The 26234-nt window shown below is 42.6% G+C and overlaps 1 protein-coding gene and 1 pseudogene across 1 annotated transcript in view; one reads left to right on the forward strand and one right to left on the reverse strand.

Annotated features, from left to right (window-relative positions):
* LOC147027329 (secretin receptor-like) overlaps positions 1 to 26234 on the reverse strand; it is a 150999-nt gene that overhangs the window by 47338 nt on the left and 77427 nt on the right. The window contains exon 6 of the mRNA XM_085876668.1: positions 4910 to 5007. Coding sequence (XP_085732794.1) covers positions 4910 to 5007 — 98 coding nt within the window. The remainder of the gene's footprint in view (positions 1 to 4909; positions 5008 to 26234) is intronic.
* Positions 11795 to 15061, forward strand: LOC147027330 (uncharacterized; annotated as a pseudogene).

A 26234-nucleotide genomic window follows, 5' to 3' on the forward strand; every position in this document is an offset into this window, starting at 1 on the left:
TTGCACAGTGAGGACTCAACCACGAGCACCAAGGAGCTTTCAAAAGATATCCGGGATAAAGTTGTAGAAAGGCACAGATCAGGGGATGGGTATAAAAATATTTCAAAGGCCTTGAATATCCCTTGGAGCACAGTCAAGACAATCATTAAGAAGTGGAAGGTGTAGGGTACCACTTACACCCTGCCCAGATCAGGCCGTCCCATATAGCTCTCATATGAGCCTCGACATTGTATACAAAAAAAAATCACAAAAAAAAAAAACTGGATGACCAAGCAAGGAAGAGACTGATCGAGAGGCCACCAAGAGGTCAATGGCAACTTTGAAACAGCTACAGGCCTTTATGGCAAAGACTGGCCACTGTCCGCATGTGACAACGATATCCCAAGTACTCCACAAGTCTGGCCTGTATGGTAGGGTGGCAAGAAGGAGGCCATTACTCAAAAAAGCCCATCTTGAGTCCCGTTTGAGGAATGCAAAAAAACAATCCAGAGATTCTGAAGCCATGTGACAAAAAGTTTTGAGGTCTGACGAAAGCAAGATGGAGCTTTTTTGTCGAAATGCAAAACGTTATGTTTGGCACAAACCCAACACAGCATATTACCGAAAGAACACCATCCCTACTGTGAAGCATGGTGGTGGCAGCATCATGTTATGGGGACGTTTCACATCAGCATGGGCTGGAGCATTTGCCACGATGGAAGGGAAATGGATGGAGCAGAATACAGAAAAATCCAAAAGGAAAACCTGCTGCCCTCTGAAAGAAAGCTAAAATTGGGATGGAAGTTCACCTTTCAGCATGACAACGACCCGAAGCACACGGCTAAAGCTACACCGGAGTGGCTAAGGAACAAAAAGATAAATGTCCTTGAGTGGCTCAATCAACGCCCGGACCTAAATTTAATCGAAAATCTGTGGCATGACTTGAAGATTGCTGTCCATCAATTCTCCCCATGCAATTTGACGAAGCTTGAACAGCTTTGTGCAGAAGAATGGGCAAATATTGCCCAATCAAGGGTTGCAAAGTTGGTCGAGAACTATCCCAACAGACTCACAGCTGTATTTGCTGTCAAAGGTGCTTCCACCAAGAATTAACTCAGGGTGATGGACACTTATCCAACCAAGATATTCTAGTTTTGTATTTTTAATTAAATTCCTGAAATTTGTGGAATTTGTTTTTTACTTGGAAGTTGTGCGTTACGATGTGTAAATAATGGTGGAAAAAGTCTCATTTAATGTAATTAATTCCAGGCTATAAGGCAACAAAAGGTGAAAATTTTGAAAGGGGGTGTAGACTTTTGAGAGGCATTATGTCTATACTGATATATCTGCCGGCATATAAATAAAAGGGCAGTGTGTCTTCCTGTTTGTCTATTTTTGAAGTCCAAAAAGTTATTTTCCTTTCACAGATCAAAAATAAGAAAAAGAGCAATCAGAGACTGCAGACCCTCACCAGGACTTCTTTTGTGTGGTGTATTTTGTGTGGCATTTGTGTTACTGGTGTGTTATATAATTAATAATCAACAAATTCGAACTGCCACTTTATAACTGCTGGCAGTGATGACTCGGTACCAAGACATCCCGATTTGATCGGACACCTGACCCTGTCCCATGGCTTTTACTATTATTATTATTATTATTATTATTATTATTATTATTATTATTCAATTTTATTTAGAAAATGATTAAAATACATTCAATTCAAATCAAATGGAAGACCAAATAGGTCCATTCATGCATTGGAGTAATCAAAAGGAACCCAAACAAGCAAAAAGCAAAGACGAAGTCATCAGGAGGAACCTGGATAGGATTCACATTTCAGCTGCTACTCCTCTACCTTCAAACCCATCCAGGCACAGCCAAGTGAGCCTTATTCAAAAAATAAAAATAAAAAAAACTCATCAAAAAATTAAATAATCCTGGCTAGAAGACCATGCGGCCGATCAAGTTGAAGTTTAAAATATGTCTTCCCCATCACTAGTGAATCATAATGTTGAAGTTTCATGTCGATTGATTAAGCGGCTCCAGAGAAAACATTATTTAAGATTCTCCTTCCATACATTACGGCTGCGACCCCTAACGGGAGCGGCCGAAAGAAGATGAAGAAGATATATTACGGCTGCCATATAATATGACATCAATTATTCCTGAACAAACTTGTACACCCATGGTTTGTGGAACATTTGTGTGAAGTTTCACCTCGATTTGTCCAGCTGTTCTGGAGAAGAATATTTTTTTTATAGGTTTTATGGTAAATCCAATATGGCTGCCAAACCATGTGACCTATTACATCATGTGTGTGACGCTTTTGTTCCTCATGGATGGGCAGTTATACAAGTAGTTTCACCTCGATCTGTTCAGCCACTTCAGAGAAGATTTTTGAAGGTTTAAAAAAAAAAGAAAAACCAATATGGCTGCTGAATCACTTGACGAATGACATCATCAACTTTTTTTCTGTGGGCCATTTTATCCCGAGATGACCCTCAAGTATATTTTTTATACTGATCGGATGTAGCGTTCTACATATGCAATTATGACGTCATAACGAAGGCACCTATGATGTCGTAAAAATTACTTATTTCCCATGAGGAGTACATGCTATGTGCCAAGTTTCAATTTTTTCTTTGGTATGGTTTCAGAGATCCAGAGGTCCAATTTTTTCCCCGTTTTTCCAAAATGGCTGCAACAGCACATGACCCATGGCATCATAATTATGGTTAAAACATTCTACATAAGCAGAACCTTCACCATTTCACCAATGGTGAAAATTTCGTCTAAATCTGACAAGCACTTGTGGAGAAAAACACGAAAGTTCTGTGCAGACAAACAAACAGACAAACAAACAAAGAAACAGACGGGCACAAATGCAATACCCTCTCCTTAGGCGATGGTAATTGTGTTCAAATTGAGCATGAGCGCTGAGTCTGGTATGGGGCATGTTGAAGTTTCGTCAGCACTTGATCGGCCGACATTTCCTCCGACAAAGTGATCATCAGCCGCTTCAGTTCTTGTTAATCCTCGGAAAGGCATTCCAGTCACTACTGCTACTCGGCGACAGAGATGGTGTCTCTTCCGCAGTGCGTACGACTACAAAATAAAATTTTATGCTTCCGAACGGCACGTAAACAGTGATGGCCTGTCTCAACTGCCATTTCCTAAGGTCGTCGCTGAACCCACAGATGAGGTTGAGGTGTCAAAGTTTGAACAGATCGAATCTGGTTTGGTAATGCCTGCTGATGTGGCTGCTGCCATTCGTCGCGATCCCGTTTTGTCGCATGTTGCGCATGCTGTAATGTCTGGCCGTTGTCGTGAGTTGCCCTCGACATGAGGGTGGTCAGAATATGCTCCATATGTGCCACGTGCGTCCGAGCTGTCTTTAGCTCAAGGTTGTGTTATGTGGGGCATGAGGGTGCTCATTCTTGCTTCATTACGTCAGTGGTCTCAAGAAGTTGCACAAGGGTCATTTAGGTGTGATCAAAATGAGAAGTTTCGCCGGGAGTTTTTTGTGGTGGCCCGGGCTTGATGCGGATATCGAGCAGACGGTAAAAGCATGTGCTACGTGTCAAACCGAGGCTGATAATCCCTCCTGTGTCTCATTGTTGTGGTTGCTTGTGGATAGAACGTGGCAGCGCGTTCATTTGGATTTTGAGGTTGTCAATGGGCCATATATTTCTGGTGGTGATCGATGCTTACTAGAAATGGCTGGAAATAGCTATCATGCAGTCCATCTTGGTCATTACCATCCATGTGTTAATGGGTGGTAATGGTATCAAACACTTGAGGTTGGCGCCTTATCACCCAGCTACAAATGGCCAGCCCGAGTCATTTGTCAAAGCTTTGAAACATATCTTACATCGGGGTCAAGCGGTACGATCTGTGCAGAGTCAGGTCGATGCCTTTTTGCATGCCGATTGTAATTCGGTGCATTCTACTTCACAGGAAATGCCTACATTCCACATATATGGCTGACAGTTGCGGCCGTGGCTCAATTTGCTTCGACCTTGCATACCGGCAGTTGTTACGGCGACGATGTTTGTTCGTCCATGGTGGACGAGCCAGTTTTCGCATGAGACGGTCTTACGTGGAAACGTCATGTGAATCAATCGTTGGCTCGCGGGTCTGATCATTCATACGCTGCCGATTCCATTCTGTCATCTGATGTGTGCTCCACCATTGAGGGTGCCTGTGAACACGTTCCGAACCACCCGCCCCTCTATCTGTGGACCCAGATGTTCAGGGTGGTGATAGTAACATGGATGTTTCCTCGCTATCGGTTGCATTTGGTGAGTATCCGTCACCTGTTTCCAATGTACCGCCATCGCCGGTCACGTCTGCAGCTCAATGTCTGCGTGTTTCTTCCAGACGTGTTGTACGACCCACGTATTTGGGTGACTCTGTGACTTTAGTAGGGAGGAATGTAATGTCGTGTACGGCCGAGTGAGGCCACTGTTGGCTCGGACGAGTGGAACCTGCTTTGATGGAATAAACGGCACTTGGTCCTCTCTGCGTGTCCTCATCATTGTGCTAAAGACAACAAAATTGGCGAGAGGAGGGTGGGAGAAGCCTCATCAAAGCTGTCAAAATAAAGTCATATATCAAACGAACCACCCTTGGCATTAGTGAATATTTCATGTCAGAAAGTAAATCGTTCACGAGTGAATTTGTTATTTCATTTCTTCTTTCTATAACGGAAGACAAAATCGCTACTGTCGACATATATTTGAGGATTTGTGTTGGATTAAACGTTGAGAGTGTCCATGCCATCCCAATACATAGGAAGTCTGCCAACATCCTAATTATTTGGCTGTTCCATTGTAAAATGAGATCAAGGTCTAAAAAGCATATATCCTTGAGGATTTGAATTTAGCAAAAACCGACCAACCATATAACGATGAGATATCGTATAACTTACCGGAACATGCAGAGGATAATCATAGCTAGGAAAAGTGATGCAAGGGAGGTGCTGTACCCAACCGTGTACAAGAGCTGCATTAACGTATAATGGAAAGACTGTGGTGACACAGAAGGGGGTGAAGAGAGGGAATGAGTCAGGGTGGGGATGTGGGATGCAGTTTGTAAAAAAGAAACAACGAGAAGATGAGTAAGTATACAAACAAACCTATAATGACATTTGGCTATGCTTTGCCAATCTCAAGCTGTCAAAAGGCCACTAAGAGTCAACTATGAATGGTGGATAGGTTTTGCACATCATTAGTGAGCCATCTGGGTTTCATTGTTAAAATAACAGTGAGATAGAAATTCTCCAGAGTCTACCTAATGTTCGAAAAGTTGAAACTGAAATCCTTCACACCTGCAGCTACATTTGAATGCACACCTCTGATAGAACAGTCGATACTTCCTGTCTTCATAACTGTACTCAACGTACATACTCACAATATTAATATACCTTGTCCGAAATAAAAAAAAAGAATGCGATAAAAGTTTTACTTATATTTAATAGTTCAGTGCTGCTTTTCAAAAAATTCAATCTTGCAAACAGAGGTAATTCACTGTAGAAGTTTAAATAAAATGCATGAACAGGAAGCAAACATAGAATATAATTAAAAACGAATACAGCTGACATTATCTTCAAAAACATTTGTTCAAAACATTGTTCTCGTACATGAAAGCTTACACCTTCAAATTTTAGTGCATCCTATTTAAAAAAAAAAAAAATTGTGTACAAAGTCAAGGCTCGTGGAAGACCGAGAACACTTAACGTATCATAGTCCAGTCAAATTACAGAAGGACTCACCACTCCCAAAGGACTCACCACTTGTTTGCATTGATCAAATTCTCCCGAAGAGTACTTGACTGAATCGGGAATTGATTTTTTAAATAATTTTTTTCGTTGCCCGATTTGAACGAAACTTGATACTGCACACCGCAGGCGAATGGTGAGTAAGGTGGCCCGAAATGTTTTGCCGTATCGTGTACTGTTTTGGCTGTATTTCGGGAACATACAAGATGAGAGTTTTAGTAATATATAGATATTCCCCACGACTACTAGATCATAATTTGACATTTCACGTCGATTAATGAAGCGGTTCAAGACAAATTATTTTTTAAAAGATTTTCGTTCAATCAAATATTACTGCCAGACCATGTGACCGATTCATTATTTGTGAACACCCCCATATCCCCAAGGCTTGCGGAACATGTGGGTGAAGTTTCCCCTTGATCTGTCCAGCCGCTCCGGAGGATTAGATTTTTAAAGGTTTATTCTTCAAAATATAGTTGCTAAACCATGACCTATGACGTCATAGGTGGAGAACTTTTTGTTCCTCATTTTTTTGAACAAATTGATGCGAAACTTTACACGTATGATCACCTGTCCATGAGGAACAAAAGTTTCATACATATGATATCATTGGTCACATGGTTTGGCAACCATATTGGATTTACCCGAAAACCTATTAAAAAAAATACACCATTCGAAAGAAGTCCTGGTGAGGGTCTGCAATCTTTGATTGCTCTTTCTCTTGCTTCTGTTTCAATTAGTGATGGTTTTGTGAATTTTTTGCTAATCTAACTGGATTATCAGGATGCAACGGAACAAAAGGAACAGCAACAGAAAGAGAGGGGGAAACAGCAACAGCAGGGCTGAGGGACAAAATAGAGGGAGACGGACAAACAAGGGATGCGATAAGAATGAGGGGGTAGAGGATGACATAGGGGGTGGACCGGATAGATACAGAGGTAAATTCTCAGGAAGGTTAAAAACTGGTAATTTGGGTGTGCGGGGGAATGGGGGGAGGGGGATGGGGGTTGACATGGGTAGAAAATATCATGGTTATGGATTTATGGATGGTGGATAATCTGAGATGGGAGTGAACAGCTGTCTCGAACACCTGGAGGGAAAAATGAGATTGACGATGACGTGGAAGTTGGTTCCACAGGCGGGAAAAAAGAAAAACAAATGAGTGGAGGTGAGTCGTGGTCTTGGATTTAGGTACTTTCACCAGAAACCTGGGGGTGTAGGGGGGGGCAAAGCATGGAAAGAGCAGAGGGTGCAAGACCAGAAAGCAGGTGGTTTAAGACAAAGACCACTGACCTCTCTGTGATGCATGAAGGACTGGCCTTTAAAGAAAAATCTCAAGCCACTTCCCCAGAAACCTCTCAGGTTGAAATATATTTATTTCCATTTAAGATGCTTCATGCTATCAATAAATTATCACTACAAACGCAAAGTAATCATAACTGGCATGATCAGAAATAGTTTAGAAATCATAAAAAACTAATTATTAAGGGATCTGATGGAGATGTTTAAGATAATGAAGGGTGTCGATAAAACAAGTGCAGAATAGTTTTTCAGCAAAGGGTAGAAGCAGAAGCCACAGCCTGAGAGTAAAGAAGAGGAGGGTGAGTGTGGAAGTACATACAGCAAGGGTCTTTCACTCAGAGAGAAATTAATGTATGCAATGGTCACCCTGGAAAGGTAGTGGCACCAGAAACGGTAGCTACAGCAGACTTAAACTGGAATTAGATATGTACCCAGAAGCATTGGGGTTAGGAAGGCACATGGACTGTGGCAAGGCTGACAGGTAGCTGATGTATGGGTATGTGATTGTGTAACTGTGTCATGATTGTGATGACTGCAAGAGGGTCTCTTCAAAAGGTGAATGTCATGTCAATGTTTGTTCATTCCTCACCCTACAGCTGTCTTCAACCTGACCCCACCTCCCCCCTCCAAAAACAAATCTACAAAACCAGCTGGTTGGGCTGCTAGGATGGTCAAGAGGTATGCACAATAATTTCTGAGCTGTTTAGCCTGGGTTTGAACCCCGACTCAGGTATAACCTCTTTTCCTCGTGTTTTGCAGGTGGGGTGACTTAATGTGTGTGCTGTCCCTCTGAGGGATGGTATACTGGACGTCCTGTCTGCCAGCGTTAGTTAGTGGACCTTGAAGATCCCACGATGTCCTTCATGATGAGTAGACGAGTTATCGCCTGAATCCTAAACAAATTCCAAATTCTTGCTCTCATCTACAGAAGGCACAGCCATGCTCCCCGCAGTGATGGAAACAGCTGCGGCAGCCTCCGATGAAATGAAAATGAATGAAAGTCAACGTGTGGCCCTAAATGGAGTTCTTTCATCCCCTCTTCCTGTGCAGGCTGGAGTTCCTCAAGGTAGCGTTCTGGGCCCTGTTCTTTTTCTGGTTTTCATCAATGATCTCTCGGACTCTCTGGAAAATCCTCTATTTCTCTTTGCCGACGACTCCACCCTCTGCCGTACCATCTGTCATCCCTCAGACCGGCAAGCAGCAGCTTCTTCGCTCACTGCAGATCTGGATAAAATCACAAACTGGTCCAACACGTGGAACATGTCTTTCAATCCAGACAAATCTCACACTCTCACTATGTCTCTTCGAAAGGACCGTTTAGAAACCCCCCATCCACTTTCTCAACAATCCTCTGGAAGAAGTCTTTTCTTTCAAGCTTCTGGGTCTCACTATCTGCCATGACCTTTCCTGGGAAAGTCACATTTCCAACCTCGCCTCAAAAGCCAGTCGCCGACTGGGAATCCTCCGTCATGCAAAGTCCTTCCTCGGCCCTCTTGAGCTCCTGACCACTTACAAAGCTTTTGTCCGTAGCCTGATGGAGTACTGCTCTCCCCTCTGGGCTGGTGCTCCTGCCTCCCACCTTTCTCGGCTTCACGCTGTCGAAACCAGGGCTTTTAAGATCATTGGCATCTCCCGCAATGAAGCTGAGTCTTTGGGCCTCTCACTCAATCACCGCAGGTTGGTCGGTGGTCTTTCTGTCTTCTACCGACTCCTCTCCAGCCTTGCCCCCCCCTGCTCTCTCTGCGATTTGTCCCCACCACATTTCCACCGGGCACTCAAGGTCCGCCAACAACCCCCTTCTGGTAAAACTACCAAAATCACGAATCACTGCTCATCTTCACTCTTTCATTCCTCTTTTTTCCCGCCTTTGGAATAAACTTCCTCACTCTATTCTTTCCCATTCTTCCCCCCAGGCTTTCAAAACAGCTGTTCACCACCACCTCTTATCTTCCCCCATCCAAATCCTCGATCTTTTCTACCCCCGATAATCCACCCAAGCCCACTTCCTTCAATTCCCCTGCTTTCCTTCCTGAAAGTCCCTGTAATGTCCATCTTCTCTTCGCCATGTTCCCCATCCCATCCCCATCCCTCTCCCTTCCACAGTTCACCTAATGTGTCTGTTCCCCACTGTCTTGTCCCTTCCACTCCCGCCCCTCTTGTCTCATGCCTCCTTGCTGTGAGTTGTGTGTTAGCTCTCATACGAGCCTCGACCAAGGTATACAAAAAAAAAGCCGGTTTGTGAAACTCTTGGGCCAAAGACTTTTCCCAGCTGAAAAACCCCACAAAACCCCACATAATTAGGGCCATTAAAAGTAGACTTTTCATATGACGGCTGGCGGGAATAAGATTTGTTTCTAACATTGTCTGTAGATCACACATCCCATAATCAGGTTGTGGAGAAAAGAAAATCGTTGAATATCCTTATATTGAGCATGTGTCATCTTCATCTCTCCGATCCGCTCAAACGTAGCATGTTTCCACTGAGCGGGACAGCACCTGCATGCCAATCTCGACATAACAATGCAACAGATTCATTTTCCAGAAGTGTTTGATTGAAAAAGAGAGATTTTAAAATCCACCAGGAAAAATATTAATCTGTGGGCTACACAGAATCCCTGGCCTTGTTGGACTTGTAAAACTTTAATAGGTTTTCCTCTGCATTTGGAATTAAAGGAATTCCCACCGGTGGACAGTATAAAAACAAACTCCAGCCTCCATCATTACTACTGCAGTGTGTGAACTTTCAACAGCCATGAGTGACAGGCTCTAAAAGTGAAAACTTGTTATTTATTATTCAACTTGGATGATCTTTTCACAAGGCCACGCAGGCTGTGGACTTCAAACTGCAGACCCGTCTTCCAGCGCAAGATGGTGGATGTTAAAGGTCCCGCATTGTCTTTCACAAACGGTAGGCAATTGTTGCTGACAACCTGACGAAGTTCTCAATCATTGCCCGAATCTGCAAGGGACATTGCATCAGTGGCTCAGCCATTCCTCAGGAATTGGGCAACCAGCAAATCAAGCTCGCAATTGAATCCCGGTCCAATAAGCAATCATTATAAACAATACTGTTATATTGTGTAAAGCTTGTTGAGATTCAATAATCATACTGCCCCTGGCACAGAAGTTCACTTGTGAGTACAAATGATAGAAAGTGAAATAATAATTAAAAAAAAACAATATAACCAGTGGGCCACTTTGATTTGAAGGTTTAAACATTATAGATCCAGCAAATAAGTGTTAATAACCTGGAGGTCTGGATTTGATTTCCCCGTTGACTTCTTGATATTTGCTACATGAACGTCTTCAGCAATATTGTTTCTAACTTGAAAAGGTTATCATGCGACATGGACCAGGGGCTTGTTTTTTATCCCCCGCCAACCAACGAAGTTGGCGGGGGATATAGAAATGGGTTTCGTCCGTCCGTCTGTCCATCACATTTCGTTTCCGGAGCTTAACTACAAAATTTCAAAACACTTTCCCCAAGACATCCTTTCAGAAGTTTGTTAATTTCTAATTGATAGGTCACATGGTTTGGCGGCCATATTGAACTTACCCTAAAACCTTCAAACATCTTCTTCTCAAGAACGGCTGGTCAGATCAAGGTGAAACTTCACATACATATTGTGTACACGCTTAGGGAATATAAGTTTGTTAATCCTCATTTACTATGGCGGGGGATATCGAAGACTTTGTCTTCAACGGATGCTAGTTTTAATTTTGATGAAGACACGACCTCAAGTGTTCAACACCATTTTAATCTTTTTTTATTGATTACATCAGCTATAAAGTGATGTCAACTAATTTTGTAAACTGAAAACACACACACACACACACACACACACACACACACACACACACACACACACACACACACACACACACACACACACACACACACACACACACACACACACTTTAACAATCTTACATGTCTCTGCTAAGTATAGGATCTACATTTATGACACAAGCTTTGATTAAAGTTTGTTTATTTTTTTTTTAAAGTAGAATTGAACTTTTTTTATTTATTTATTTGTATGCAGCCTGTAGGTGCTTGGCTGCATCATTTTTCTGGGAGTGTGGTCATGCCACTGATGCAATGTCCCCTGTTATCAAGTTGCTAGTACTCATTTTACCAACCTCAGAAGAATGACAGGCTGAGTTAACCCACCTAGTGTTAATTCAACTGCACCAAAGGGGTTTGAATCTCAGGACCCAAAGATCTTCAGCCAGCCACCCACCTTAACCAGCAAGCAAACACCAGGCTTAATTGGGCAATATTAATTTTAGTCCCTGCATTGATCACAGCAATGATGCTTCGGATTATGTTCGGGCAGGTCATGGGACATAAATCCTATTGTCTTTTACTTTGAGGTGTGTGAAAATCAAGGTTCTTGTGACCAACCTTCACATATAGATAGGGAGGAAAGAATCCTTATTAATATCAGTCAGAGTCCAATCCACAACTTTAAAATGTAATTATGACCACAGTGAAATAATTGGAGTTTTGTGTCCACAATCACTGGATACAAGTTGAAGTTTGTTCCTCACTTCCCCCCCCCCCCCCCCCCGTCTACGGAACCGCCGTCCAAAGGTTGTTCTGTCTCGCTCTTCTCACCCTGGCTTGAAGCAGTGTTGTGAGTTCTTCACACATAATTTGACATAACATCTCTGAGATTCCTTTTCCATGAGGAAATTGAAAGGAAATCGAGTGAATCCACTCTCGAAACAATTATGAGCAACTATATCCTGCAAAAATCAAGCAAGAAACCGAAGAAAGAAGGAAAAGGCATCACAGATAATGTGAGCGTATGGTACTCGAGCCAGAAATGCTATCAGCGGATGAATTAACTGGCCCCGGCACTGGTGGCACTGAGACTGCAGAGAATGGAGTAAATTGTGGCATCCCTGAAATCACCAAAGATGCTATTGACAACTATTTTAGGAGAGCCACGACAATTTTTCAGGCCATGAACAAGGAGGCTGTTGATTCACTTGATCAATAACATTTGAAGATTGGAAATAGAAAGAGGAAAAGCAATAGAGATTGAAAGCAAGAGAGCAGATGACCTGGAGAAGAAAAATGAGGAATTTGAAGTGGGAAATATAGAGAGGGAGGTGAGTGAACTGCAAGGAAACATTATACAACTGGATGCCCACACGAATAAAGGAGAAGTGTTTTCCAATCAAAATAACTTTTGTAAAGTGGGGATTCATGGAGGCACAGAACCCAGAGCAAGAGGATTGTGTAGAAATCGCCGAGAACATACTCTGCAAAAGGTTTGACGTGGCTCTGAACGTCGAGAGAGCTTTAATTTACTTGTAAAGCATGATGACTACCGGCGGCACATCCGAGTGAAGACCCTATCATAATGGCACAAACGCAAGTGAAGAAAAGCACAAGGGAAAAGCTGAAACACAACAATATTGTCATTGTGGATGACCTTATTAAAAAGGATTTGGACAAAGCGTGAAAGTGGGCCTCCCAAGTCACGGTAGAGGTATTGGTATCTGGAACTCAATACCCCTTAACATACGAACATCCCCAGCAAATATACCAGATTTATGTTTATACAAGCAAATTCCACCGGTCACTTCCCTGATGGGAATACTGAGAGGGCAGGACAAAAAAAAGAGGGGAGGGAGAGAAGAGTGGGGGAGAGACAGAGGGGGGAGAGTGAGGAGATGGAGTGGGAAAGAGAGAGGAGGGAGGAGGAGTGAAGAGGAGTGAGGGAGAGTGAGGAGGGGTGGGCAAGGGAAGGCAGATGTGTGGTGGAGCATTAATTACGATTCATACCGTCTCATTAAAATGATTCTGCACAGAATAATAGTGAAGATGGAAACAAAATAATGTCTGAAATCCATTTTCTACTGGTCATACTATGAATACGGCCCAGAGACAAATACCGCCCACACATGTCTAAAGATAAACACAGTCTGGAAAAAAAACACCGCCTGGACACGTCCGGAGACAAACACCGCTCGGACGCGTCCAGAGCCATGCTGTCTGGAGATAAACACCGCCCGGACATAAACACTGGCCAGCCACGTATGGAGATAACTACCGTCCAGCCATAACCATCATCGAGATGCATCCAGAGACAAATGGTGAGGAAGGGAGTGGGAGATATATATATATATATATATATATATATATATATATATATATATATATATATATATATATATATATATATATATATATATATATATATATATAGAGAGAGAGAGAGAGAGAGAGAGAGAGAGAGAGAGAGAGAGAGAGAGAGAGAGAGAGAGAGAGAGTGAGAGAGAGAGAGAGAGTGAGAGAGTGTGAGAGTGTGAGAGTGTGAGAGTGTGAGAGTCTGAGAGTGTGAGAGTGTGAGAGTGTGAGAGTGTGAGAGTGTGAGAGTGTGAGAGTGTAAGAGTGTAAGAGTGTGTGAGAAAGAGAGGGTGAGAGTGTGAGAGTGTGAGAGAGAGAGAGTGAGAGACAGAAAGAGAGAGAGTGAGAGAGAGAGAGAGTGAGAGAGAGTGAGAGCGAGAGCGAGAGAGAGAGAGAGAGAGAGAGAGAGAGAGAGAGGGGAGAGAGAGAGAGAGAGAGAGAGAGATAGAGGAGTTAGCAGAGAGAATATTATGCTTTATATGAACAACTAACACACACACACACACACACACACACACACACACACACACACACACACACACATATCAGTGTGATTACTCGAGATCGGGGAAAAATGTGAATCACATTTAAAAAAAAAAAATTCACATAAAACAGCGTTTTGGACAAGAAAACAAAACAAAACCAAAAACACGATTTTGGTAAAAAAAAAAAAAAGTAACATTTATTTAATTAATTATTACAGATTTATGAATTGGCAGCAATATAGTTTTTACTTTTCCAGACACAAAATCAAGCACCAAGAACAAGTGGCTCAAGGAGTTCAATGCCAAGGAGGAGGACCCATTAAAGTTCTTACCCAACAGAAGGAATGTCTATTGTAAAGCCTGAGAGGTGGGATTCGGTGTCGTTCAGAAGTCACAATTGGGGCAGAATCAGAAGTCGGCCCGACACACGAGGAACATACAACTGAAAGGGAAGAGGAGTGGTTCTCAGAACCAACTCAAGGATGTACTGACACCAAAGCCCAAGAGGTCGTGGACTAAAGTTCTTGGAAAGGAGCTTTGTGAGGCCATGCTCGCGGAAAACATCCCGTGGATCAGGTTGGAGAATCTGAAGTTTCGTGGCTTTATCGAGACTAACCTTTGCCATCGAGTCGGGCATTTCATTGCCCGACAAAACTCCACTCATAAAATTTTACTTGCAGGAATGCTATGAGGACGTGACAAAAGAAATCCAGACATCTCTACAAGATTCTTCGATCTTGATTGGTGTCGATGAAATGACCGATGCATGTGGCCCATATGTCCACAATGTGCATTTTGGAAAGCTGGACAACAATTACAATCCCCCGTTTCTCGTAAATTGTGCATTCCTTGACAAGCCCGACTCTTCTTCCATTGCTCGACTCGTCAACGATTCCATATGTGCTCTCTGGCCCAATTTTGATCCATCTCTGCTGAAACTCCTGAGTGACGCGGCGGCTTACATGCTCAAGGCTGGTAAAGATCTTAAAGAGTCACGTGACCTGCCTTGCTCATGCTCTGCACAGAGTCTGCGAGGTCGCAAGGGAGATGTTCCGGGAGGTCAATGTCCTGATATTGTCTGTGAAGGTCTACCTCAAGGCCCCGAGCCATGTGGTTACCTGGAAAGAAACATGCCCTGATCTTCCTCTCCTGCCTGAACCAGTTCTTACCAGGTGGGGAACATGGATCGTGACTGCATTGTTCTTTGCTCAAAATTTTGATGCCGTGAAGTCTGTCCAAGCCAATTTTGTTCCAACAGAAGCAGCGTCGATTCAGAAGGTGCAGGAAATCGTCAAAGATCTCCAGCTACAGGTAGATCTCGCCTTCATATCTGGCAACTTGGCTTTCCTGTCTATTCATTTGAAGACACATTGAAGTGGCTGGCTTGCCTTTGGTCGAAGCCTTCAGCTTGTTGGACCTGACAAAGTCCAAGATCGAAAGCATCCCCAGTGAAAAGGGAAATCGGCTTCGTGAAAGGTTTGCGGCGGTTTTGAAAAGAAACCCAGATGTTGAAGTACTATGATCAGTGAAAGCGATTTTGCAAGAAGACATGGACAGAATCATCCTTCCTGAGGGGATAGAGCCAGCAGACGTTTCCAACTTAAAGTTTGCCCCAACTGACAATGTGGACGTGGAGAGGAGTTTCTCAGTCTACAAAAATGTGTTGGCTGATTGAAGGCAGCATTCGACCAAAGAAAATCTGAACAAAATCGTGGTCACAAATTGTTTCTATAATTGTTCAGGCTGAGTAACCTAATCGTCTGTCTATATTATATATCATAGGTGAACATATCTGAAAAAGAATTTTTGTTTTACTTGGAATTATGTTTTATGTTTGTTTTTTAATAAAGTAAAAATTATGTTGAAAATAAATGAATAGAAACAATGTAAATATTAACAATTTAATCTACTCCGTTAATATTAACAATATATAATGTTAATATTAACAATTTAATATGCTTTGTCATTTTTTAATTTTTATTTTACAAAATTTGTCAATTAAAGTCTTTTCATGAATGGTCAGGTAAAGTCAGTTTTTTTGGTGTAAAAGTCAGGTTCGATTAACATGATTTATTTTGTTGCAATCCTGTTGTATCTATATTAATATTATATATATATATATATATATATATATATATTAAATATTATAAAATGAATGTTTCTCTCTATTCCTTAACTGTCTCTACTGTTTCCGTGTTAAATTGCACGAGTCTTAAAAAATCACATATTTTGTGTTTTTCATCACATATTTGGCTGGAAAAGATCACATGTAAAAAACCTAAACCGACCGAAATCGCCACATTTTTTTCCCCAATCTCTAGTGATGACCAACAACAGTATGTACTGCATACAACCCCAAAACTTTAAGTATCTTTCACCGAAAAACAACGTTGCATTTATATAAATGTTTGAAGGAGATGTGCACAAACATTAATCTTTAGAACCAGTTGCATGTGACTGGTGGAAAAAAATTTGGCTCGGTAATTAAGAAAACACGTGAACACGGCAAACAGCTCGGAAGTTGGGTGATATCAAACATATTTTGCTTTGAAACTCACAAAGAGAAACATATAACCTTTGTAAAGCACATCCGATAACCAATTGCTTGAGAAACGGGTGTGAGGACAAAGGAAAACTAGAGGGGGAGCACTCGGGAGAGTGCAAAACCTCCGTCGCCAATACTGCTGGGTCAGTCAAGTGAACATTATATCTTATTCATTAAATATGTTGTCAACAGTGCTGACAGTTATAGTTCTTTTCTCCAACATTAATTTTTTTTTTGGGGGGGGGGGGGATTAGAAATCACTTAAAACATGTAGAAATGCAAAAAAAAGAAATCGAAATTTTGTTGAAAAGAAAGTTTAAAAAAAAATTTTCTCTAACAAATTTTTTTTTGGGTGGGGGGGGGGTTGGAAATCACTTAAAACATGTAGAAATGCAAAAAACAAAAAAAATTTCTCTAAATTTATTTGGGGGGGGGATGGAAATCACAAAATATGTAGAAATGCAAAAAAAAAAATTCTCTAACTTTTTTTTTTGGGGGGGTGGGGGACCAAGTCCAAAATCTTATAGCATTATCCTTGGACCATACTAACCCCCCCCCCCCACACCAAGTTTCGTCGAAATCCGTCGAGGAGTTTTTCCGTAATACTGTTCACAAACAAACAAACAAACAAACAAGCAGTCATAGACTGGTACTTACGAAATCGTCAACTTGACCTCTGACCTTGTCTAATAAAAGCTGTCTCTCGAGAAGGTAGCGATGCAAAGCAGAAGTTTCTACGATGATTCTGTATCAAACCATCAAAAATCGTAACGTCGACCAAAGCAAAAATCTCCATTTCTCCACGCAATTATACCTTAACGTAACTCAACGACGCGTCTGCTCGAGCGCACTGCATCATGGGACGACCCGTGACGCATCGAGTGAAATATTTTTTATACAATCTTAAAACGTCTCCAAAACATCCGATTTTTACCAGAATTTCTACAACCGAGTTTTAAGCGTCCTAAGCGATCGCAAAAACCGAAGACAAAATTAAAATCGAAGTTAAAATGAACTCGTAACGTCGAGCGAAGCAAAAATACTCCATTTCTCCACGTGAATTTACGGAATTATGTTTGACCTCACTGTGACCTTGACCTTTGACCGATTTTGACCAAAATCTAATCAGCACTAGCCATCACCCTCCTGAATCACGTGGTGTAATTTGACATTGGTAGCTTCTTCCGTTCTCGAGTTATCGTGCCTACAAACAAACAAACAAACAAGCAGTCATAGACTGGTACTTACGAAATCGTCAACTTGACCTCTGACCTTGTCTAATAAAAGCTGTCTCTCGAGAAGGTAGCGACGCAAACCAGAAGTTTCTACGATGATTCTGTACCAAACCATCAAAAATCGAATGTTTTGGATGTTTGACCTCACTGTGACCTTGACCTTTGACCGATTTTGACCAAAATCTAATCAGCGCTAGCCATCACCCTCCTGAATCACGTGGTGTAATTTGACATTGGAAGCTTCTTCCGTTCTCGAGTTATCATTTTTTGGATGTTTGACCTCACTGTGACCTTGACCTTTGATCGATTTTGACCAAAATCTAATCAGCACTAGCCATCACCTTCCTGATTCACGTGGTGTAATTTGACATTGGTAGCTTCTTCCGTTCTCGAGTTATCTGTACCAAACCATCAAAAACGAATATTTGACCTCACTTGGACCTTGACCTTTGACCGATTTTGACCAAAATCTAACCAGCACTAGCGATCACCCTCCTGAATCACGTGGTGTAATTTGACATTGGTAGCTTCTTCCGTTCTCGAGTTATCGTGCCAACAAACAAACAAACAAGCAGTCAGGCTGGTACTTACGAAATCGTCAACTTGACCTCTGACCTTGTCTAATAAAAGCTGTCTCTTGAGAAGGTAGCGACGCAAACCAGAAGTTTCTACGATGATGCTGTACCAAACCATCAAAAATCAAATGTTTTGGATGTTTGACCTCACTGTGACCTTGACCTTTGACCGATTTTGACCAAAATCTAATCAGCGCTAGCCATCACCCTCCTGAATCACGTGGTGTAATTTGACATTGGAAGCTTCTTCCGTTCTCGAGTTATCATTTTTTGGATGTTTGACCTCACTGTGACCTTGACCTTTGACCGATTTTGACCAAAATCTAATCAGCACTAGCCATCACCTTCCTGATTCACGTGGTGTAATTTGACATTGGTAGCTTCTTCCGTTCTCGAGTTATCTGTACCAAACCATCAAAAACGAATATTTGACCTCACTGGGACCTTGACCTTTGACGGATTTTGACCAAAATCTAACCAGCACTAGCCATCACCCTCCTGAATCACGTGGTGTAATTTGACATTGGTAGCTTCTTCCGTTCTCGAGTTATCGTGCCTACAAACAAACTAACAAACAAACAGAAACGGAAGGCATCAATATATTTACGAAATCTAAAGATTTCGTAAGTAAAATCAACCAATTTCACCCGCAGGGTGACCCGTATCTTGCCAAAAGGTGACCACATGTGACTTCTTTAAGGTCATACTGAGGTGAACAGAGCTGCTATCCACCAGGAGCGACTCCTTGAGGAATATCTGCCTACGAGAGATTCCGATGAGAATCGTTCTACAGAGTAACCATGAAAAATATGCTTTTGCCTCATAACATCACCAAATGACGTCATAATGTCTCAAGCTTGACATATCGAGAAAGCACTCATCGAGGTGTTCAATTTGAGGTGCTACACGATATGGTTCCTAAAACTTGAAAATTTGACCTTGGGGTCAACTATGTTTGACCTCAGGCGCTAACCATGAAGCTCAAGGCCAATCGCCACCAAAAATTAATCAGCTGAGTGCCAGACCATGAACATTATTCTCATGAAGTTTGAAGACGATCCGATCAAAATTACTCAAAAAATAAGGGTTTCGTCGACTCCCCTGATTTGCGACAAAGTGATCTTGACCTTTGACCTTGACCTTCAAAATTTTATGCATTGAAAGGGACCTCTATAGGCCTCTGATATGCGAAGTTACAAAAATTTCCAATGATAACTGTGCTCTGCAGAGTGATTTATATGTGATTACAGACCAAAAAAAAAAAAAAACACATGAAGGTCAAGGCCAATCGCCACCAAAAATTAATCAGCTGAGCGCCAGACCATGAGCTATATTCCCATGAAGTTTGAAGACGATCCGATCAAAATTACTCAAAAAAATAAGGGTTTCGTCGACTCCCCTGATTTGCGCCAAAGTGACCTTGACCTTTGACCTTGACCATCAAAATTTTGTGCACTGAAAGGGACCTCAATAGGCCTCTGATATACGAAGTTACAAAAATTTCCAATGATAACTGTGCTCTGCAGAATTTTTTTCTATGTGATTACAGACAAACAAACAAACAAACAAACAAACAAAAAAAACATACAAGCTGACTAACATATCTTGCAAAAACTTCGTTTTGGCAAGATAACAAACAGAAACGGAAGGCATCAATATACTTACAAAATCTTTAGATTTCGTAAGTAACAAACAAACAGAAAGGGGTGAAAACAGTAACCTCCGATCTTCGATGGCGGAGGTTAACAAACAGAAAGTGGTAAAAACAGTAACCTCCGATCTTCGATGGCGGAGGTTAACTAGATATAAACCTCCAATAGATATGGAATGAAACTTTGCCAACATGGCGGGTAAAGGGCATGGCATGTCCACACACCTGTGAAGAGTCCTTACAGATCCAAATCTACCCATATGTACCATGTCCATGTGCACTGTATACGTACTTCTACCTTGTAGTAACTGTAGACTGTACATCCAGATTGGGAAATGAACTGCACCGCTATCGACTGAAGGGCGCTCAGAAAGTGGCTTTAGCACTCCAGAAAGCACTCTAATGGAACGCCTGGCTTGGCAAGCGATTTACTAATTGCCGTCGATAAAACCATGCACCCGGAAACGCCCAAGCAATGTCTGAATTGGACAAATTAATATCTTTTTTAGTTCAAACATCAGAACTGCTGCTAAGTTCAAATCTGGACCTTTAATTTTGTAATTTTTCTTCGTTTAAGAGATTCTTGAGATTATGGTATGGGCGGAAATGAAATAAAGCCACCAACGATGGGGTCTCCGGGCATTTATAAGCATTGAAATGTTCCCAGCGATTTGTAGCTATGACGAACAGGCATTCGATAATATGAGTGAGGAAAGTGAACAAAAAAGAACTTGATTGTTAAGAAATCGGTGTGGCCTGTTCTAAATCAGGGCATGGTTGAGCAGGCCAAAAAACATGGTGGCTTCAGACCCAAGCGAGATAACCTAGGATATGCCTGAATACCCCATAGAGAGCAGTGACCGAGGATGTGCCTGATAAAGGAAATAATTAAATAATGCCGTTAATTATCTTCAAAAGAGGTGTTCTAATTAACCCAAGCACCTAATTATCACTCGTGCACTTCCTTGGAGTTCGTTTAGTATACATGCAAAGTTTCAGGCTGCTACGTTTTATGGTATTAGAGTTATGTAGGAGACACATACACACACAATTAGTATTGATTTTCAAAAGATATATATATATATATATATATATATATATATATATATATATATATATATATATGCAAGGATAAGGTCAATTGTTGACCTATTTGGTGTATATATCTCTCTCTCTCTCTCTCTCTCTCTCTCTCTCTCTCTCTCTCTCTCTCTCTCTCTCTCTCTCTCTCTCTCTCTCTCTCTCTCTCTCTCTCTCTCTCTCTCTCTCTCTATATTTACCTCTCTCTCTCTCATTCATTCTCTCTCTCTCCCTCTCCCCCCCCCCTGCTTACTTATTTATACTAATAATTGTCTTTGTCTTTCTTCTCTCTCCTTATCTCTCATGCATTATCTCAATGTCCCTTGTGGTATGAAATTGAGGGATGTCATTTTTCAAGCTTTGGTTCAGACTAACCAACTCCTTCCAAACAATGAATGAAATTTGAATATAATGTAATTATACTTTGTTCTTCAATACATTTCCCATTATATAAGTATTGCTATGTCTATGTACCATATGAAATTGTTTATTGCATGGAAATAAATATCAAATGTCTGATTACACTTGCTTTCCAGCTTGTGGGATCCTTCCTTTGCGATTCTTGCAATCCACGCTCCATAAATCACAATGAATGCTTGCACACCATCATTATGGCATGTCCCAAGTTTGTAATTCAAACCAAGCATAGGAGAAATAAATAAGAAGTGTAAATTATATTTTGGTGTTACTCGTTAAATATACTCAAACGCTCCAGAAGGCTGAAATTCCATGGCATCTGAGCGAAGTTAAGCAATGCAATTTTAAAGCTAAATTAGGCGCGTTTTAATAACCCTTCAGAAGAAGAAAAATAGGAATACATTTACAACATATTTTTGCCTCAGAGAGAGAGAATAAATTATGGTAAAGTTACAAGAACGATTGAAAATAACAATTAATTGCCAATGACTCAGTGTGAATATTCTTCTTTGAAGGGAATGGATCTGAATGAATTCAGTCGACCATGTTTTAGCTTCTGTGTAAGTGTTATTAGTCAACAAAACAATGAGAGGAAACGACACACAATTGGGTGATTTTTTTCATGAAAAAAAATTTGCATGAAATGTTAATGCTCGCTGATACAGATCAAATGACTCGGCTAAACGACTGTCAAAAGCAGAACTCTCTTCCTGTCTACCTTTTTATGCATTGTACACAAAATAATTAATGTGTGATATAACATTCGTTAAGCAAGGTAACTGAAGATGCATTACTAATGCAAGTTAGAATAAAGAATAATCCGATTTTCCATTGTTCCCCATTCTGCTTCTGGCTTCTCCCTTTACTCTCAATTCCTACCTCAGGTCAGGTCAGGTCAGCTCAGGTCAGGTATGGGAGCATGAGCCGGAGTAGCATGTCGCTGCGTACACTTTCCGCCACTACTCCAGGGGCCTCCGTCTGGCCATCCCCCAGGCAGATGCCAGGCCCATCCCCATCTCCTTGAGATACTGATCAAATTGCTGTAACCACAAGGCACATGGTCGGCCCATTGGCCTCCTCCACTCATGAGGTTCCCTCGCTGAGAGAATCTGGTGAGCAGGATCAGCATTTTAAAAAAACGAGTCACATGTCCATACAGCAGCAGCTGATGCTCACAGACTATGCAGGTAACAAATCTCATTTGAGTCTCTCTCAGCAACCGCACGGTGGACACATGTCTGACCAACAATAGCTAAGGATTCTCCGAAGAGACCTGGTACCAAAGGAATTAGGTGACCGTCTCAGATCCCTGGTCAGAGTCCAAGTCTCACATCCGCAGAGCAAGATTGGAAGCACCAGGGAGCTGAAGACTCAGACTTTCGTCCTCCCGCACAGGTACCAGCAGCGCCACACCCCATGATCAAGTGAATCCATTACTCTCCCCAGGATTGAACCAGACATCTTTTGACCTCTGGCACACAGCTAGCAGAGTTATGAATATCACTTCTAAGGTAAGTGAATCTCTCCGTGACCTCAACATCCTCACCACAAACAGGTACAGACAAGATAGCAGCATCCAATATGTCATTGAAAGCTTGGATCTTAGTTTTGACCCAGGAAACCTATAATCACAGCGGTTCTGACTCCTCACTCAGCACCTCGAGGGGCCCCCAAAGGATATCTAGAGTCCAGCAAAAACGACTACATCATCTGTGAAATCAAGGTCAGAGATCTTGACATTCACAAACAATGCACCGCAGCTTGATCTCGCCAACATCCTCCCCAGAATCCAGTCCATACAAACGCTGAAAAGTGTGTGGATCAGTACACAACCCTGATGAACTCCAATAACCACTGGAAATAAGTAAGAGATGGTACCACCACAAATCACAGCACTCTCAGTACCAGAGTATAGTTCAGACATCAGATCAATCAGTTTTAGTGGCACCGCACGAAGACCAATAATCCTCCAGAGGGCATCCTGATTCACTGAATCGAACACTTTGCTGAGATCACTATAGGTTGTGAGTAGCCCCTGCCGAAACTCTCGTCTGCATTCGTTGAGGACCCGACAAGCAAGGATAAGGTCAATTGTTGACCTCTTTGGTGTAAAGCCAAAATTGCTCTGGACACTAGTGATCAAGCAGATGGTGGCGAACCCGATCAATAATTATCTGAGCAAAGACCTTGCCTGGTTCTGAGAACAGTGTCACCTCTCGATAGTTGTTGCAGTCCTGGTGCCCACCCTTCCTTTTCCAAAGAGGCATAACAAGGCCCCTCTTCCAGTCAGTTGGGATATTGCCTGTGTTCCAGGCAGAGCACAGAATTGCCTGCAATGAAATGAGTAAAGCATTTCTACCAGCCTTGAAAAGTTCAGCATGAAAGCCACAGATCCCAGGAGCTTTACCCCAATTCAACCGGTTCACTGCAGCCTGTGTTTTTACAAATGAAGGTGGATCACAGTTGATTGGAGGGTCAGCAATAGGGATAGTAACACCCCTGACATCCAACTTGACATCGGGTGGATCAGCCTGGTACAGTCACTCGAAGTAACCGGCCCAGCGGGCTTTCACTTTGGACTTCTAAGTCAAGAGTTCCCCACCCTCCGCACTAACTACAGCACACCTCGGGACGGGCTTGGAGGAACGTAAAGACTGAATTCCTCTGCAAGCAGGACGAGAACCACTTGACCACAGATGATGCCCTACCCCCTCACAGATTCCTGCAACATAGGCCTCCTTGTGCAACCTTAGTGCATGTACAGTTTGATGCCATGTACAATCATGTACAATCTCCTTTGCCACACCACCAGCGTTGGAATACCAAGTCCAGCAATGAGCTTGTGGGCGCTGAAACCATGAACCCGCCACCCGAAGTCCATGACTTCTTGCAAAGTCAAGGAACTTAGTGATATTCTGGTTCACAGTTCCAGACCCATGGGGACCACCACATTTCTCAGAACCATCCCTATCAGCTCCAATTGATGCATTGAAATCCCCCAAGACTAGAAGAATTTCTCGCCTTGGGCACTGATCAACCACAGACTTGAGCGTGGCATAGAATGCGTCCTTCATGGTGAGATCACTCGCTTCAGTCGGAGCATAAACAGAGACCAGGGAAATGACACCCAAGCAGTGACAAATCCTGAGTCTCATAAAACACTCATTGACCAGTGTTCCCTCAATTATCATTGCAGTCAGCTTATTGGACACAGCTACAGCAACTCCTTGGGCAAGGTAACCATCAGAGTGAGCAGACCAATAGTATGTGTAACCACCCGCCATGATCTCACCACAATCCAGTCTTTGAACCTCAGAGAGTGCTGCAATACTGATGTCCAAATGCTTGAGCTCAGATGATAACAGAGACAGGTGATCATGCTCTGTTAAGGATAGGACACTTCAGGCACCCACCCAAAGGGACCTCCTCAGGTTAACCCAAGGATACTGCCGTCTGATGGACGACACCTTGGCACCACCCCAACACACTTCCACAATCTGACTTAAGAAGGTTACCCCGTAGTTTTCCTCCTATCATTCAAGAGTGGGTGTCCCGAAGGCTTGCCCCAATCCCGTCATCCTGTGAGCTGCCCTGCGGAAGGAAGCTGCACAGGAGGTACTCCCATGGAGTGGGTTTTCAGATTTATTTGTGCTTTTAGTATGTTTTGCAGAATGAAGAGTTTTACAGTGACCGAAGTGCAAATCCTGCCACCAACCTCCCAATAAGAAGAAACCCAACTGCAGGAGGATGTCCGCACACACAGTTGGGCACTATATATGGATGGCCGTTGGCTCACAAGGAGCTCCTCTGCCTTTTGACAGGTTTTGTTTTTAATCCTGCTGGAGGTCCATATCACACACCCTTCTCAACAGGAAACCTAGTGGGGGAGTCGGTTTAGTCGTCGCCAATCTGACCATGGAATAGGTTTACACGGTACCTGCAGCAAGTCACAGATCTAATCTGACCTGACCTCCCTCCTCCTTCCCCTTTTGTCTTCCTTCCTTTTTTCTTTCACTTTACTTCTTACTTTTCTTTCCTGCTTTCCTTCTTGTTTTCACCTTGTCAAGTCTGTCTGAGCAGTATGCTCCTCCTCCATCGCTTCCCTCACTTAAAATGGTACCACGGCTGAATTTCCTCGTGAGAAGGCCGAACACATCAATTCTGTGTATGCTTCAAAATCTTGTGTCTCCAATCTCAATATCTATCTATGTCTGTCTGTCTGTCTGTCTGTCGTCTGTTCCATCCCTTCCCAGTTGAACTTAACTGCTCCTAGAACTTGTGTATTTTGTACCTGAGAAGGTGGAGAAGATTCTGGCAACCAATGACTCCTGATTTTGCAACTGGCCCAGATACATCTAATCAGCACATGTGTCCCAAAACTGGCTTTGCTGCACTTGTTCATTCAGTGGTTCAACGTTCATTTGAGGAATGGCACATACATTGATAAACACACACACACACACACTTGTGTCTTTATGTCAGGTCTTTATGTCAGGTCAGGTTCGATCTGTGACCTGCTACAGGTACCATGTAAACCTGTACTAACCTGTTCCATGGTCGGGTTGTCGGCGACTAAACCGTCTCCCCCACCAGGTTTTCTGGTGAGGAGGGTGTTTGGATATGGACACCCAGCAGGATTAAAAACAAAACCTGTCAAAGGGCGGAGGAGCTCCTTGTGAGCCAACGGCCATCCATATCTAGTGCCCAACTGTGTCTGCGGACGTCCTCCTGCAGTTGGGTTACTTCTTATTAGGAGGTTGGTGGCAGGATTTGCACTCCAGCCACCGTAAAACGCTTCATTCCGCAAAACGCAAAAACGCAAAAAATCTGAAACCCACTCCGTGGGGAGTACCTCCTGTGCAGCCGCAGGGCAGCTCACCGGATGATGGGATTGGGGCAAAGCTTTCGGGACCCCCAATCTTTGATAGGAGGGAAACCACGGGGTAACATCCCTGGGTCAGATTGCGGGAGAGTGTGTCGGAGTGGTGCTGAGGTGTCGTCCACCAGACGGCGGTCTCCTTGGGTTAACCTGAGGCGGTCCCTT

This window comes from Eptatretus burgeri, chromosome 4 (assembly GCF_056783735.1).
Source record: "Eptatretus burgeri isolate ZD-2024b chromosome 4, Ebu_testis_v1, whole genome shotgun sequence".
Classification (NCBI taxonomy): Eukaryota; Metazoa; Chordata; class Myxini; order Myxiniformes; family Myxinidae; genus Eptatretus; species Eptatretus burgeri.